Source organism: Antennarius striatus, chromosome 12 (assembly GCF_040054535.1).
Source record: "Antennarius striatus isolate MH-2024 chromosome 12, ASM4005453v1, whole genome shotgun sequence".
Classification (NCBI taxonomy): domain Eukaryota; kingdom Metazoa; phylum Chordata; class Actinopteri; order Lophiiformes; family Antennariidae; genus Antennarius; species Antennarius striatus.
Window position 1 is genome coordinate 20073788 of NC_090787.1, and position 16213 is coordinate 20090000.

General features: G+C 41.2%; 1 protein-coding gene across 1 annotated transcript in view; it reads left to right on the forward strand.

The window, feature by feature from the left end:
* kcnh3 (potassium voltage-gated channel, subfamily H (eag-related), member 3) overlaps positions 1–16213 on the forward strand; it is a 144030-nt gene that overhangs the window by 110140 nt on the left and 17677 nt on the right. The window contains exons 8-10 of the mRNA XM_068329113.1: positions 7359–7721; positions 10110–10309; positions 10831–11080. Of these exons, the coding sequence (XP_068185214.1) occupies positions 7359–7721; positions 10110–10309; positions 10831–11080 (813 nt within the window). The remainder of the gene's footprint in view (positions 1–7358; positions 7722–10109; positions 10310–10830; positions 11081–16213) is intronic.

Genomic DNA, 16213 nt, shown 5'->3' on the forward strand with positions numbered 1-16213 from the left:
CTGACTCATGGAAAAAAGGCCAGTTTTCTTTTTCATGGTATACTCAGTGATGAGACACAATCTCTCTCAGATGATGTCACTAATTAAGTATTCATACAAAGGCCCAAAAGCAAATACCCAAGCAAGCAAGGCTAATGCTTTTTATTAGCATTATTGATATTATAGTGGAGAATCTCTGTGGACAATATGAAACCCTGGTAATCACTCAGATACACACAATCAGGCAGTTTCAGACTTCATCCCTGTTGAACCAGCACATTGAGTGTCTTTTATTTAACTTTACCTAAGCATTAAAAACACCAACTCTCAGGTTGAATTATTGAAGAAGAACCAAAGGAGTGTGACCAATTAAACCAGCCCAGGTTTACATTATGTGGTGAACACACATGTCTCCCTATCTCTCATTGATTTACACAAACTGACTTTTCCCTGTCTTTTAAATTAACCCCATAATAATAGACCGTAATATGCATAATTAATTCATGGCAGCAATGTGTGTATATATATATACAGTATATGTGTATATACATGTATACACACACACAAACACGAAAAGATTTAGAAGTATCAAGGGTTGAAAGAACAGCTGAAACATGTGGAAGGTCAAGGCTAATGTGATCCCTGTGGTAGTAGGAGCACTTGGGGCAGTGACCCCCAAACTGGAAGAGTGGCTCCAGCAGATTCCTGGAACAACATCTGAAGCCTCAGTCCAGAAGAGCGCAGTCCTAGGAACAGCTAAGATACTGACAGAACCCTCAGACTCCCAGGCCTCTGGTAGAGGACCCGAGCTTGAGGATGACACACAGATACCACCCCACAAGGGTGAGAGGGACATATATCTCCCCACCTATATATGTGAATAAGCTCACTTGAAAAGCTCACACTGTCACACTTTAACTCCACCCACTACCTGTCAATCAAGGGCCCAACCAGTCACGGCTCCCAACCAGTCACGGCTCCCAACCAATCACGGCGCATCTGCCAGAAGGAATTACATGAACAATATGGCGTAAGGCATCGGACAGCGATGCTTTTAAATATAACTTGAAATTTGATAGCAGATTTCCATGTCTGGCCAGAGGACATGGACCCTGAAGTCTTTGCACTGCAGTAGTTTACATTATCCATACCCTCTGGAACCTGGAAACTAATCCTATTCCTAACACATGACCTAAAAGCATTGTTTGATCACCATCGATGTATACGGCTCAGACACTTTCCTACAAAGAGTACCTTTATACATGCAAAAATCTCTGCTGTTACTGCAACAACTATTTTTCAGTTTTCGGCTAGTGGTGGTAAGTAAAGTTGCGGTAGCAGGGTAATCATTTATCCATCTGTTTGGAACCCAGATAGTGCATCAGCAGTTCTTACACTGTTCATTATAATAATTCCAAAATCAAAAGATGCTAACTGCCACCCACATTTGTACAATAACAAATTTATCACCGGTCAAATTGTTCTTAAATTTCTCTGTAATGGGCCATTTTTATTGCTGGCTAGTCCAGCTATCATGAGTTGTAATTCCTGACATTTTGCTCAATGGGGCACAACCTACTACTGTCAAGTGCTATGCCAAAGTCCAACATGCACCTGGACTAGGTTTGACTTAATGCTCGCATTGCAAACCAAGCTCCAGCTTTGGTCATACAGGGATTGGACTGTCCTCAGCAAATGGCTCTGAACCCCCAAGCACTCCCCACAAGATACCATGAAGGACACAGTCGATCGCCTTCTCTAAATCCACAAAGTATATGTGGACGGGTTGGCTGAACTTCCACAATTTCAGCTCTCGATGGAGAGTGTCGAACTGGTTCAACATTCCACGATCCAGGACCATTTGCAAAGGGAGACCCTACTAGGAACATAAAGCCTCAATAACATAGCACCTAGGATCATTCAGGTACTCAAACTCAGTTCAAGGGGCACGGTAATTAATTTTAAAAATGAAATTAAGAGAGATCCTTCTACTTGAGAGATCCTTCTACTTGACATATCTTCCCAAGGTTTGTGGATTTGTTTACCCACTGACAAGACAGAAAGCAACAATCTTTTCACCTCATTGTTTAATTCTGATCCACATGAAAACAAATTTGCTCTGCAGGAAGAAGGCTAAGTCTTAGTAATGACAAACTAATTAGAAAACTAGTCAGGTGTTAAATCCACTAATGTTGCTGGCTGAGCTGCTTTAACGGAACTCTGCTCACAGCTTGAATGTCACTTCTGCTGATTGATGCTGGCAGGGTAGTCTCAGTCAAGTCTCTCTCTGTATTTCTTTCACACACACACACACACACACACACACACACACACAACACACACACACACACACACACACACACACACACACACACACACACACACACACACACACACACACACACACACACACACACAAGGTCAAAGCTCCTTTCCTGACATGTTTGATGTCAGAGATAAATGGATGCATCCATACTGAATTATTAATATTCTTTCTCCCGTTGTCTTTATAGTCCATCTACGGTGTGGACCCTGCAATCCAGATAAAAACCTGCAAGGACTGGTAACAGCCCATACCATGTAGACCCACAGAGCCTTTATTATATAAAGGAAGCAATATCAACAAGTGCCATCAGCCGCGTTTTCAAAGCCCTCAATAATCATTGTCTATGATACACTTTTTATGATTTTAAGGAATCTTTTCCTGAAACTTTTTCATAAAACCTGGCATATTAAAGATCACACATGAGCTATGTTCACAAATCTGCATAGAAAATGATGGAAATTGATGTCTGTCCAGGGGAATATATTCAGATCTTTCAAGAATTCACAAATGGGTAGTGAACATTGACATTGTTTAAAATATCTCCACACCTGTATTCACAATTACTGTCATCAGTGCAGCCTTCTTTATGGCCTATTCACAGTTGAAATGGACATGTCTCAACTGCCAAAAAATAGCTCTCATGAGGACGTTCATACTTCGGAGCAGCAAAGTAATGCAGTGGGTAGCGCTGTTGCCCCACAGCAAGAAGGTCCTTGGTTCAATCCTACCTGAGGTCGCTCTGTGCAAAGTTTGCATATTCTGCAGGGTTTCTTTCTAGGTTCTCAGGCTTCCCACCACCACCAAAACCATGCAGCTTGATGACTTGACTACTCTAGATTGACTATAGGTGTACTGTGGGCCTGAGTGGGTGTCTGTCTTCCCATGTAGTCCTGTGTACTCGGTCTCCATCTATAGTCAGCTGCAACAGGCTTCAGTGAAAACCCATGACCCTGATGAGGATAAGCAGCAGTTATTGATTGTCTCATCTTCAAGACAATGAATGAATATTTTGTACAGCAACCTCCCCTCTTGGCTATTGTGGCTAGTTGTTGACACTGTGCATTTAAGTGTTATTGACAGGACTTATTTTAGTCATTTTAATAAATTACTAATTTAACAGCTGTATTTCAAGAGTTAGGTTGGTGACACTGTCTCTAGACCAAACAACATCGCTGGTCTCACCACAGTTTTGTACACCTTTCCTTTCATTTTTTTCCTCAGTGTCACTGAGGAAAAGACAGGAGACAGAGCTGGAGGTAGCAGAGATGAAGATGCTGAGGTTCTCTCTGGGAGTGACCAGGATGGATAGGATCAGGAATGAGTACATCAGAGGGACAGCACATGTTAGAGGTTTTGGAGATAAAGTCAGAGAGGCCAGACTGAGATGGTTTGGACATGTCCAGAGGAAAGATAGTGAATATATTGGTAGAAGGATGCTGAGTTTTGAACTGCCAGGCAGGAGGCCTAGAGGAAGACCAAAGAGGAGGTTTATGGATGTAGTGAAAGAGGACATGAAGGTAGTTGGTGTGAGAGAAGAGGATGCGGAAGACAGGGTAAGATGGAGGCAATTGATTTGCTGTGGCGACCCCTGAAGAGAAAAGCCGAAAGGAAAAGAAGAAGAAGATTCCAAGAGGGAAGTCGGGGGGAGGGGATATTCCACCGCACGTATGTGATTGATACACTGATGTAGTTCCTGATCGTCCAAAGTCTGACACGCCCCTTTATGTGTGATTACGCTGTTTTATTTCCATTAAACATTCAGAGTTCAGCATTAGGGTCAGTTAATTCTGACAGGCACAAACCTAACCCGGCCAACATTGGTTCCTCCATCATTAAGTTGCTACAGGAGGACAACCCCATCAATAATTAATGAATGTGAACTAATAGCAGGTTGTGACAGAGATTTCTGACAGGTAGTCTATAGTCTACATTGTTGCTCTTACCTTCAACCTTACCTAAATTGTCTTTAGTCTTAATGTTGGTGAACGTCCCCTGGACAGTCCTTATCCATGGTCCTGAAGACTAATTAGACCATCTTCATCATCTTCATCCTCCACATCGTGGACAACACAGAAAATTAAATGTTTCATGTCTTTATAATGTACTGTATATATCAATGTATTTATTTTGTTAGGGACAAAGGTACTTTTCAAGGTTGAGTTCTTGTAAAATTGATGTAAACATTATTTGCCTTCAAAACAGTTTCAGTAAGGGTCACGTTGGTTCTTCTTTCACTGGCTTTGCTCTGTAGTCTCCCTACTTGGACTTCAGGTACACCAGCAACCGTTGTTTCCTGTTGTCAGTGTTCTCATTCAAGTGTCACCAGGTGTACCGTGGGAGGAAAAATTATTCCTAGAAACATGATGGCAACCCTACATGTAATACAAAGGACATACTGCATATGCAGTCATCAGTTTGCATACCAGCAGCTGTTAAACTTGGGGCCCCTTTCTTTATTTAGGGTGGCTGTCTGCAACATCTCTAATAAATTGGATTGCCTTCTTTTCGACCAGGCACACTTTTCACATATTGGTCAGGATTCTCCAGAGTGACCTGCCCCCAGAGCCCTGACATCCCACCTCAGTAGGCTCTCAATGAGTGGCCGAGCCCTTTTCCCTGGACTGATCTGTCAACTCCTGGTTCTTGACGGCTTACATAGTTGTGCCTCATTAATCCAGTCATCCCAGAGCCTTGTGAGCTGTACCATAATCACTTGCTTGGTGGAATTAGAAAAGATAACCACGTGTGGACCAATTTTATTGAGACAACATGCTCAGGAGACTGCAGCTGCTTGTCAAGGCCAACTTAAGGTCAGGACGCCAGTTGTTGGATGCCAGTTATTGACCTTGAAATGCATTACTCTTCTCTCCAGACATTACAAATTTGATGTTCGTCATTAGGATAAGATTCTTGCTGGTGGTTAAGTCTAAGACTACAGTCTCCACCACTGCTTTCAGCACTTGATCATGCTGCCAGTGGTAATGGCCTTCTGCAGTGGCTCTTGGGCAGCTGCTGAGTATATGTGGACCAGATCCTCTTGGCAGACTAAATGGTGTTTTGCTCTTTGTCTTGTCATATACAGCCTGGATCAGAAATTGGAGTCAGTAGTAATCTGTACACAGGATGTCATTCCAGATGATTTTCCATTGCTTCGCAGATTTGCATTGTGTCCACGCTCCTTGTTTTTTCAGGCTCCTTGTTTTCTTTTTGCTTCGGCACCTGGACCAGCTGTAACCTCTCATAGGCTTTGGCTTTGCTAAGCTGGCATGTTGTGATGCAACCCAGACTAGCTTGTCCTCTAGCTATTTTCCCCACCAGCTCTGTCTCAGCCAGGACTCCATAAACTCTTCTGTAAGACCACTCAAAGGGAGCCACAAGATGCTGCTGCTACCATACCATGTCATCTCTGAACCATACCAGTAGTACCCATAATAATGTGGTCAGGATGGATGTTGGTAAATCCAGGCTGTAAATATTCAACACCTGACTTCACAAGCCACTGTTCAAGCTCTTTACTGTGTATAAAGAGACATTCTGTTTACCCAAATCTTCACTAAACTATCACTGGGTTTGCATCATTTATCATTTAGTGGGTTAGTTGACACTTGAGATGTGCATAAATGTGAAAGAAAAGAGAGGCTTGAGATATATTCTGCAAAAACATACAAGCCCTCCATGATAATCTGAATGTTTTGATTTTTTTATATTTTAATTGGTAATGATGTGAACCAGTAGCTTGTTAGTATTGTAATTTTATTGCTTATAACTACAGGTTTATTGGTCCTTGGTGTGTGGTGTATTCTAGTTTATATAATGTGTAAAGAAAAAAGGAAAATGGTGTGACGTGAAAAGAGATCATAGGATTGACACTGTTACTGCAATACTACTTTTCTATTATGTGCCAAAAAAAGTCAGTGGTAGTAACTATTATTTGCAGCAACCTCACAATTTTGCTTAGTCACAGTAATATTTTTGAGAGTACAATTCAAATGGAATATAGGTCTAAAAAAATAATCTTACCTGAATATGTAACTGAAAAGACAGGCTCTTAGGGTGCAGCAGTGACATAAATTAGGCACACAATCAATCAATCAATATATCAACTTTTATTTGTAAAGCGCTTAGTCACGTCAACAGATATTTCAAAGCACTTTTACACCCAGAGGTTCTACAATAGAGGGGCTTGATAGGCTCTAGGCCCTGTTCTACTTTTGTATATTCTAGGAACCACCAGTAGGCCTGTATGTTGAGATGCTTGAGATGGAATATATGAACCTAAATGCTCCTTCGGTGCCTGGCCATGAAGGGCTTTGTAGGTGAGGAGGAGTATTATAAAATCTATCCAACTTTCACAGGAAGCCAGTGCAGAGAAGCCAACACAGGAGAAATATGGTCTCTGGTACGGGTCCTGGTCAAAACATGGACAGCAGTATTCTGGATTAGTTGAAGTGTCTTCAGTGACTTTTTGGGCAGCCTGAAAAAAGTGAGCTACATAATACAATCAGGCTGAAAAATATTGTAACCCAAAAAAGAGCTAAAGGAATCAGTGAGGTGCTGAACTGAGTGGACAACCAGAACTTAGACGCTGTGAAGATAAAGAGTTGCTCGCTAGCAGGAGATCAGAGGAGGACGCAGGAGTGAGCTGGATAAGAGCCATTCAGACACATTCACAAATTAACATTTGGAAGCCTTGAGGGACACAGGAACACAGGGAATGGGGGGAAAAAAACTGATTATTGATATGACAGTTATAGCAGATCCTGACAAGAACATAAGTAAATGTCCTTATTTACATTCTTGCAACCACAAGAAGCTGGACAGTGTGGAACTATGTTTGGACTATTTGGGGGATATATATATATATATATATATATATATATATATATATATATATATATATATATATATATATATATATATATATATACACACACACACACACACACACACACACATACAGGTATATATGTATATGTATATAAAAATTCCTAATAATCAAGTTCCAAACAAGTGTCAGTACTGATAATGTTAATATTTTCTTTCTTTTTATAAGGTTGGCTCCATGAATTGGCCAAACGCCTGGGTACCCCGTACTTCCTGTCCCCACTGACGACACTGGTTCCTACCACTGTCAGCAACCTCCCAGCCAACAGCAGCCAGTGGAATGCATCCAGAACAGAGGTTGGGGGGCAGAGCTCCTGGAACTCAAGCCAATATTATGGAAACATGTCTGAAGGCGAAACTGTGTCGGGGACCGACACTGGGGGTGTGGGTTTGGGGGGGCCATCAATGCGAAGCAGCTATGTGACATCACTCTACTTCGCTCTGAGCAGTCTTACCAGTGTGGGCTTTGGAAATGTGTCAGCCAACACAGACTCTGAGAAGATCTTCTCCATCTGCACCATGCTCATAGGAGGTGAGATCACGTTTCATTGACAAACTTAAAAACATTAGGAAGTGTGTTGAAAAGACTCTCTGAATGGTTAGTCACTGACACCAGAGATCAAACTCAGAGGCCATTGACTTTGGGTTTATGAATGAGGTTACCAGAGAATTTGTAGTCTCATTTCAGTTTTTAATCTTTTCTTACCAAAAAGACAGTAAGTGTACAAAGATAACCAGTTTAATTTCTACTCTTGAGCAGTAGCTTTGATCTACGCTCTTACTCACACTGGACTTCTCCCTCGTCTTTCTATCTTACTTGATTTCTGAGTCTACGAAAGTTAAAAATTTTTCTAGTTTTCTCAAGGTCAAGGTCATCATCTCGTTTTCATCCCTTTTGTCGCCCGAGTAACGTACTTTTTGTTTCATCTTTCTATCTGCAACGGTTGAGAAGATATTTGATGGACTATCGAACGGACGGACAGACAAACGGACGAACACACAAACACTAACAATTACAATACATCACAGCTTTGAAGCGGGATGTAAAAACATCCCCATATGTGAAGGATGAGGACTTTTGTCTTAAATAGCATAAGGGTGGCCGGACTGCAGAAGCCTCACAGCAACAACACAGCAACATTCTCTGATTGAATCAATCAAAGTAGCACTGATCATCAGAGAGTCACGCTCCACGGGATGACCTGTGACGTACGCATGGTTTACTTTTCCATTGAATTGGCCGTTTGTTACCAGCTTTCTGGCTGGTAGCAAACAAATTTTATATACAGATGTTTCATTACAAGTTTTGAAATTGAAGCCATTTGGACAGATACTGCATCCCTTGTCTAAATGTAAACTGTACAGAGCTGATGTGTTGCACATTCATTATGAAGGCAACTAAGTGGAGAGAAATGAAACGAGAGAGAAACACAGGAGAAACTAATGTTTTAGTTTAAACTCCAGGATGGTGTTGATCGGCGAATGCAGTGATTGATTTGTCAGGTCTCAGTGTTCATTCTAGGCCCTGTTTAACCAGGTTAGTGCGAACCCGTTCACAAGCCCGTTAATGGTTGTCCCACTGCCCTTCAGTTTCTTATGATTTGCTGTCCAAACAGTGACACGTCTGTGGTTCTGGCCCACTGAATCCTCTGCTGTGTTCTGATCCTGTGCTGCATTCAGTTGCTTCATATTTGGTTGAATTTTAGCCTGTACAGTAATCCCTCGCTTGTTCGAGCTTCAAGATGTACGGCTTCACTACAACGCAGATTTTTAGTAGGTAGTCACGTGATACCATACGCGCATGCAATTGGCTGACAGCATCAGTATGTACGCTGCGCTCTGAAACTCACGGGATGCAGCGCACTTTCGTGAAACACAAAAGTTCTTTAAACAGCCTATAAGAGTGTGGGAAAAGGTAATAGAGATAGCAGGTGGTTTATATCAGTATGGGGAGGGTTCATAAACGTTTAAATTATCGCAAATGATTAAAAAAATTGTTTGTTGCTATATCGCAGAATTTTGTGGGGACCAGTGTAGATACTGTAGGTACAGCTACTAGTATCAACGACAGCCATGTCAGTCAGAAGTAGAGTATGACAGAGTCGTAGCTGGGCTGTACGTGACCATAGTGTTAGGACTATTTAGTTCGTCTCAGAGAATAAGGAGAACCATTCAATCTAAAATCTTTTGTCAATAAAACCATATAAAAATATAAGTGTTTCTTTCATTAAAATTCCATTTTGCTCTGAGTGTTTTTTGTGTCACATTGCACCCATGAATGTGTGGAAAAGCAAGCCAAGCAAAACAGTGAGCAGAACTTCATGAATCTCTCACGAGCTTGTCCTCATACTGAGTTCAGAGATCCAGTAGTGAGCTCCGCTTCAGTGGTAGCTGACAGACACTTCTAGTCCCTTCCTGCTCTGCCTGTGAGGTCAACCTGTCTGGATCAGAAATCATCCTAAAATAGTGGCAGCAGTCCGGTTATCGGATTTTCCAGTTCTGAGTCCTGACTGAACACTGGTTCAGCAGCTTTTCTCAGACAAGAATTACATTTCTAGAGTGACACTTCAATACAGGAATGTACATCATCAAATATATGTCAGGCGGTTGATGCTCATCAAGTGAGTGTTAGTGATAGTACCATTCTGACGGTCATTGCCCATACTGGAGTTAAAACAGATTGAGTTCAGAATAGTGACTTTGTTGTCTTACTGCACTGGAGACGGAGGGCAGTAAGCAGTGATCCACCTGAGACCTTTAACTTCTGTGGTCTCCTAAAAATGTCTTATAAACCTGTCCTCTGTCTTCCTGCACAAAATATAATGGGGTGTTCAAGTGGGCCAAAGTCCCTAAAAATACATCAAAACACTGACATTTGGTCTGTTAAATAAAAACCCAACAACTTTTCCTCTCTCTCTAGCACTGATGCATGCAGTGGTGTTCGGTAATGTGACGGCTATCATCCAGAGGATGTATTCACGCCGGTCACTCTACCACACCCGCACCAAAGACCTGAAGGATTTCATCAGGGTGCACCGACTGCCCAAAGCTATGGAGCAACGCATGTTGGAGTGCTTCCAGACCACCTGGTCAGTCAACAATGGAATTGACGTCAGTGAGGTGAGGAGACATGTTTCATTTTGGAGACACACATAAAGGTACAGTTAGGAAGTGTTAAATCATTGGGTTCCTTTAACAACTTAAGCCCCACTGGACCATAGTGTGCCCTTCCTGGTGAGGTCTGTGGGTTTACATTTGCCACATTGATGTAGCTGTCAGTGTGCAGTGCATATTGGTCTTCACCACTTCTTTCACTCTCTGCTGTTGGTTTTTAGTTATGTCACACAAAGACCCGTCACTCTGGAGGAGAGTGGTTCTCTGGATTAGCAACACAAGAGAAGCTGTTTTCTGTGTACTACCATCAATTACTGAATATTTTAGTGAGAGCACAAATGGCTGTAACCCTAAAGAGAAAGCCGTTTGTGATTAGCGACACCATCAATGGATGATTAATTACATCATTACCCATCTCCTTTTTTCCTTCACATTTGGAAATTACTGTTTTCAGGTAAAACTGGCTGTTCTGATAAAGATATGATTACATGACTTCACCCCCCACCCCTAACCCCACACTACTACAGCTGCTGAAGGACTTTCCGGATGAGCTGAGGGCTGACATTGCCATGCACCTGAACAAGGAGCTGCTCCAGCTCTCCCTGTTCGAGTCGGCCAGCAGGGGCTGCCTGCGTTCCCTGTCCCTCATCATAAAGACATCTTTCTGTGCTCCGGGAGAGTTCCTCATCCGGCAGGGGGATGCACTGCAGGCCATCTACTTCGTCTGCTCAGGGTCTATGGAGGTCCTAAAAGACAACACTGTGTTGGCCATTCTGGGTGAGTAAAAGGAGCAAGGTGATGGTCACATGTGTCAGAACCACGAGTTCTTCCTTTTTCTACTTGATTGTTCTTTATTCATTTTAGGGAGGTGTGTTAATTTACCAAATGTTTCCCCAGTATCTCTCTGTGTCCATTTGGTGTTCTTTTATTTCTCCAAATTGATGAGAGGATTTGAGAGGATCTGCAGAGCCCTGTGGTGCCTATTCAGTGACTGTAGAACTGAGGGTGAGCTGTTACATACGTTCTTTATTTCTTCATGTCTACGTGAATAGTGATTCACGTGAGATGTTGCAGCAGATTCTAGACCACAAGTTGGGCTATGGCTTTTGGAAAATCTCAGATCAGTCTCAAGTCCCAGGTCTTTGCGATCCTGAGAGACAAAATCTGCCAAATACATCCCACATCATGAAGTACTTTAAATGACAATAGTTCTAACAGTAGAATGTGTTTTTGAGTTTACACAATACTTTTACATGGACCGTGAAATCCATGTCAGCATCCATGTGCTTTGAAATGTGACACTAAAATGCCACGTCGCAGAACACGCACAACGATGTGCAAAATCAATCCTAGACGCGTCAGATCCTTGAATGACTCAGTGAATCTCCACAGTTTCAGCTTCATATTACCAACCACCTCTATAGCCTTCTTCGTTACAACATCAAAACAGCTGGAAAAAAAAACTAGACCCTCACTGAAAGCATCTAAAAGTCACAGCTACAACAATCATTCTTATTATTGTTGTTAGAACCAATTCATGATGTAAATCCATCCCCTGCTATGCGAGTAAATAGAATTGGAATAAGAATAAGAATCAGAATGGCACTTACCTCCATCTTATCTATAGCTTTGTTCCACATTGCCCAAAAAGATTTGCAGGTATTGTAAGGGGCTTTGGTGACAAACAACCAAACCAATGTATTAACATTTAGAAAAGTGTGTAATAAATCAATCTATACCTATCCAATCTGTTATTTTGAGGAATTCTGCTAACTTTCTGATTATGTTACCACAAATACAAATCATAATGATACATCACGAGGATAATGATCAATCAGAGCTCTGCTGATGTCTTCAGCATACCTACATTATTAGTTAGAGATTCTAGTATACATTTTTGCACATTGTGAAGAAGCTTTTTTTTATTAAAACATAAAACATTGAGATAGATGGAGAATGGAATTCTCCACACCTACAGAAACCAATATTTCACATTTCAAAAGATTTTCTGTAGTGACAGCTTGTGGCTGAATCGTGTTCTCATACAAGAATAATCTATTTGTGCAAGTGCTTAATGTCCAACAATAAATGTAACTTTCAACTTACATCATAGGAAAGTGTTTTGAGACAGACCTAAATTACATGCTTTGAATGCAAAGTGCTGTCTTGGAAAAATGTGAAGGTGCAGCACAGCTAATGAGTGATGTGTGAGCTGTCGGAGCTGGGGGCTTCTCACACGGGTTCACTGGCAGCCAGAGGCTGTAATTGGTGCTCTCTTCAGGTGAGGAGGAGGGTTTGTGGGTGGCTTTCAGTTATGTTTTAAACCACTGTGGGAGCATGCAGTGGGAAATTTTGGCATGTATGTACTACCTCAGCCAAAATGAGATTATTATTCTATTTTATATAAAATAGAAAACTTACAATTAATTTTTTTATATGATTTTATTAACAACTTTATTAATCCCCGAGGGGAAATTAAGATTCCACTCTACACACAGGTTAGTAGTTTATGTCTATCCAGCAATGGTAAATTATGCTATAAACAACTCTGGATCCAGATGTTGATCTGTATCACCACCAAAAGCAAACATTGTTACATAATTTTTCATGGAACAATATTTTCTATGTTTTTCCATGTGATTTCATGGAACACGTTTTTTCCAATTCTATATTCAGTACACCTGCCAACAGTCATACAGATGCATTCCGGGAAAATCATAACCTACTTCGCAGAGGAAAAAAGAAACATATATTCCACAAACTAGATTATTTGACAATTTTAAAATGATTGTATTTTTACACTGTCATGGTCCCATCTCCTGATGGGAACATTTGCCGATTTGAATTGTTGTTGTAATGTAAGTCACTCCAGGCTCGTTCTGCCACTTAGATGATGTTTAAAGTAACTGACTTTACCATCATCTATAATAAAATGTAAGAGAGACTCAGCTTAATGAACTAAATGCGGTCTTCTGTCTCCTGAAGACAGTTTTTTTTCTGTAAATGTCAACAATGTAAACAATTAGGATTGGAATTTAAAGAAAAGGAATCTAAAAAGTAATGGACAAACACAGTCATACACCTGCAACTTGTTAAGTGGCTGTCTTAAATCTCATATCTTCTGGATGTGCTTCAGAGCTTTGGCAACACTAATTCAGCAACAACTTTTCTAAGGTCTGTTGTGTGAGATGTGTAATGAGACAACAGACAGGGATGGAGGAGGAAGACGAGAGCTGCAGACAGGTTGGTGCAAGACGCTGTAAAAGTCTCTATCTGTAAAGGTCAAGATGTAGTGAATTAATGATCCGCACCTGTGTACTGTAATAATGTCTGTATTAACGTGTCCGTATGTTAGGTGCCATGGAGTGGATTGTGTTGAAATGACAACACACACACATGTGCAAACACATACAATATATATATTATATATATATATATATATATATAAATATAATATATATATAATAGATATATATATATATTATATAGACGACTTCACACAATGATTGCAACTTCACCTCATCGCAGATTTTTGGGTAGGCAGTCACATGACACCGTACGCACATTCTATTGGCTGACGGCAGCTGGAAGTGTGCTCAGGTCCGTCAGTCTCGGACTTTCATGAGACAAAAAGTGCTTTAAAACAGTCTATCAGAGTGTGGGAAAAGGTAATACATAAAGAAGGTGGTTTAATATCAGTATGGGGATGGTCATAAACATTTAAGTTACCATAAATAATGAGATAAATAGACCGCGATCTCGATCACGCTTTCCTCAATCGCATGTGGGTCCTGGAATGCATTAACCGCAAAGACCGAAGGCGCACTGTATACATATATATACAGACATATGTATGTATGTACCTATATATGTATATACATACACATTCATATATTCCTATATGTATGTGTATATACAGTATATATACATATACACACACCACACACACACACACACACACACACACACACACACACACACACACACATTATATATATTATATGAAAGTTTGCCAGAAATGTTTTTTTCGAAATTGCTTAACCCCTTTCATTAAAGTGTATAGAATAGGAGACCTGCATTTTAATCCTCATTCTCCTCACAGGAATGTAAGACCGTTTCAAGATCTTTGGCAACACTCCTAATGTTTTTGGTCCACATGGGCCTTGGAACAATGCAGTTTTTGTCCCAGTTGGGGAACACTAGATCAGCGCTACACTCTCCATCGAGTGGAGTGTTCGTAGAAGTGTGCCCAACCAGCCCATATATACTTAATGGATTTGGAGATGGCAATTGACCGCGTCCCTTGTGTATCTGTGGGGAGTATGAGGTTCAGCGCCCTTTCCTAAGGACTCCTTCAATCCCTGTATGACCAAAGCAGGAGCAGCAGGCTGGAGGGTGTCCGCTTTTTGCGGATGATGTTGTCCTGTTGATGTTATCCTTCAGTGAGCACTGGGAAGGTTTTGCAGCTGAGTGCATTAACATTATGTCTGCATTAACGTGTCTGTATAGTGAGTGTGCCATGAAGTGGATTGTCTTCAAATGACAACAAACACAGACACCACACACACACACACACACACACAAACACACATATTGTCGAGGTTTACTGTAGGACCAAATGCGCAGACGTCAGGTAAAAGCGAAAAAATATATTTATTTAACAATGAATGTGAGCGATGATGAACCAGATGATCAGGCTGAGCAGGTAAATCGGCAGGAGATGAGAAAGCAAGCAGGCGGCTGAATGGTAATAGTCAACAGGCAGCAGACGGAACTGGAACACGGAGAGAACAGAGTTATCAAAAGTCAAGGTGCGAGTTCAAGAGAGCCAAGGTGTAGATACTGACAAGCAGTACAAACGAACTGGCGATGATGGTGGAAAGCTGGTCCTCATGAAGGTCTGGAGATTGGAGATTGGTCACAGGTGTGCTGCTCTGCTGCCAGCAACAGCCACACCCAGGTAGGTGAAACTATGAGGGACTCAGAAGAGGAGAGAGAGAGAGAAGCAACTGCAAATCCTGACACATATGACTGAAGGGGAGCTAATTAGTTTGCCAAATACTAGCTGACTTCACAGCTTCACTTCCACATACTGCTAGCCGTAGCCTGAACACGAACTCCATCTTTGTTGACCACAAACTTATATGGGTGGATAACTCAAATATGAATATGTCCCATACCACCATGGGTCTGGAGAGGAATCTGTAATATTAGGCAGATTGGTCATAATATTATGGCTGATCTGTGTGCATGTCACAGTACTGTATCTGTTAGACAGATATTAATGCGATGTAGCATGTCCTCAAGAAACCGAGAACCGAAACACGGACAGCAACAACAGCAATCATAGTGGATTCATCGCTTTTGGTAGTATCTGTCTTATTAAGTATCACAATAACAACACAGATTACCCCAACAGCATCCATGACCCATGGGCACCTGCAGGATGAAAAATGATGAAATATTTGAAATTCTGAAGAATCATCTTCACTTACTCTGGAATTAAGAGCCTTTACTCAACATAAGAAACGGTGAATGAAGCTTTGAAGAGCTATTTTTGAGGAGTTCGTGACTTGCTAAGAGTTTGGAATGAATTGTCTGGCACTTATTTTAGGAAATCTCACACGTTCTGTTGCCTAGTCTCTCAGAAGTGAAGTGTTTTGTGTCATTGCACCTCACACAAATAGAAATTGACAGCACATAAATTCATTTTTTGTAGTCTGTATCTTCTCAAATTATATTACTTCCATGTACATACAGCAACACATTATAATTTTTCTTTTGTAATGCATGCATATATTACCATAAAGAGACAGAGGGTGAGAGAGAGGAAGAGAGAGAGAGAGAGATGAGGAGAGAGAGAGAGGAGAGATGAGTGAGAGAGAGAGAGAGAGAGAGAGAGAGAGAGAG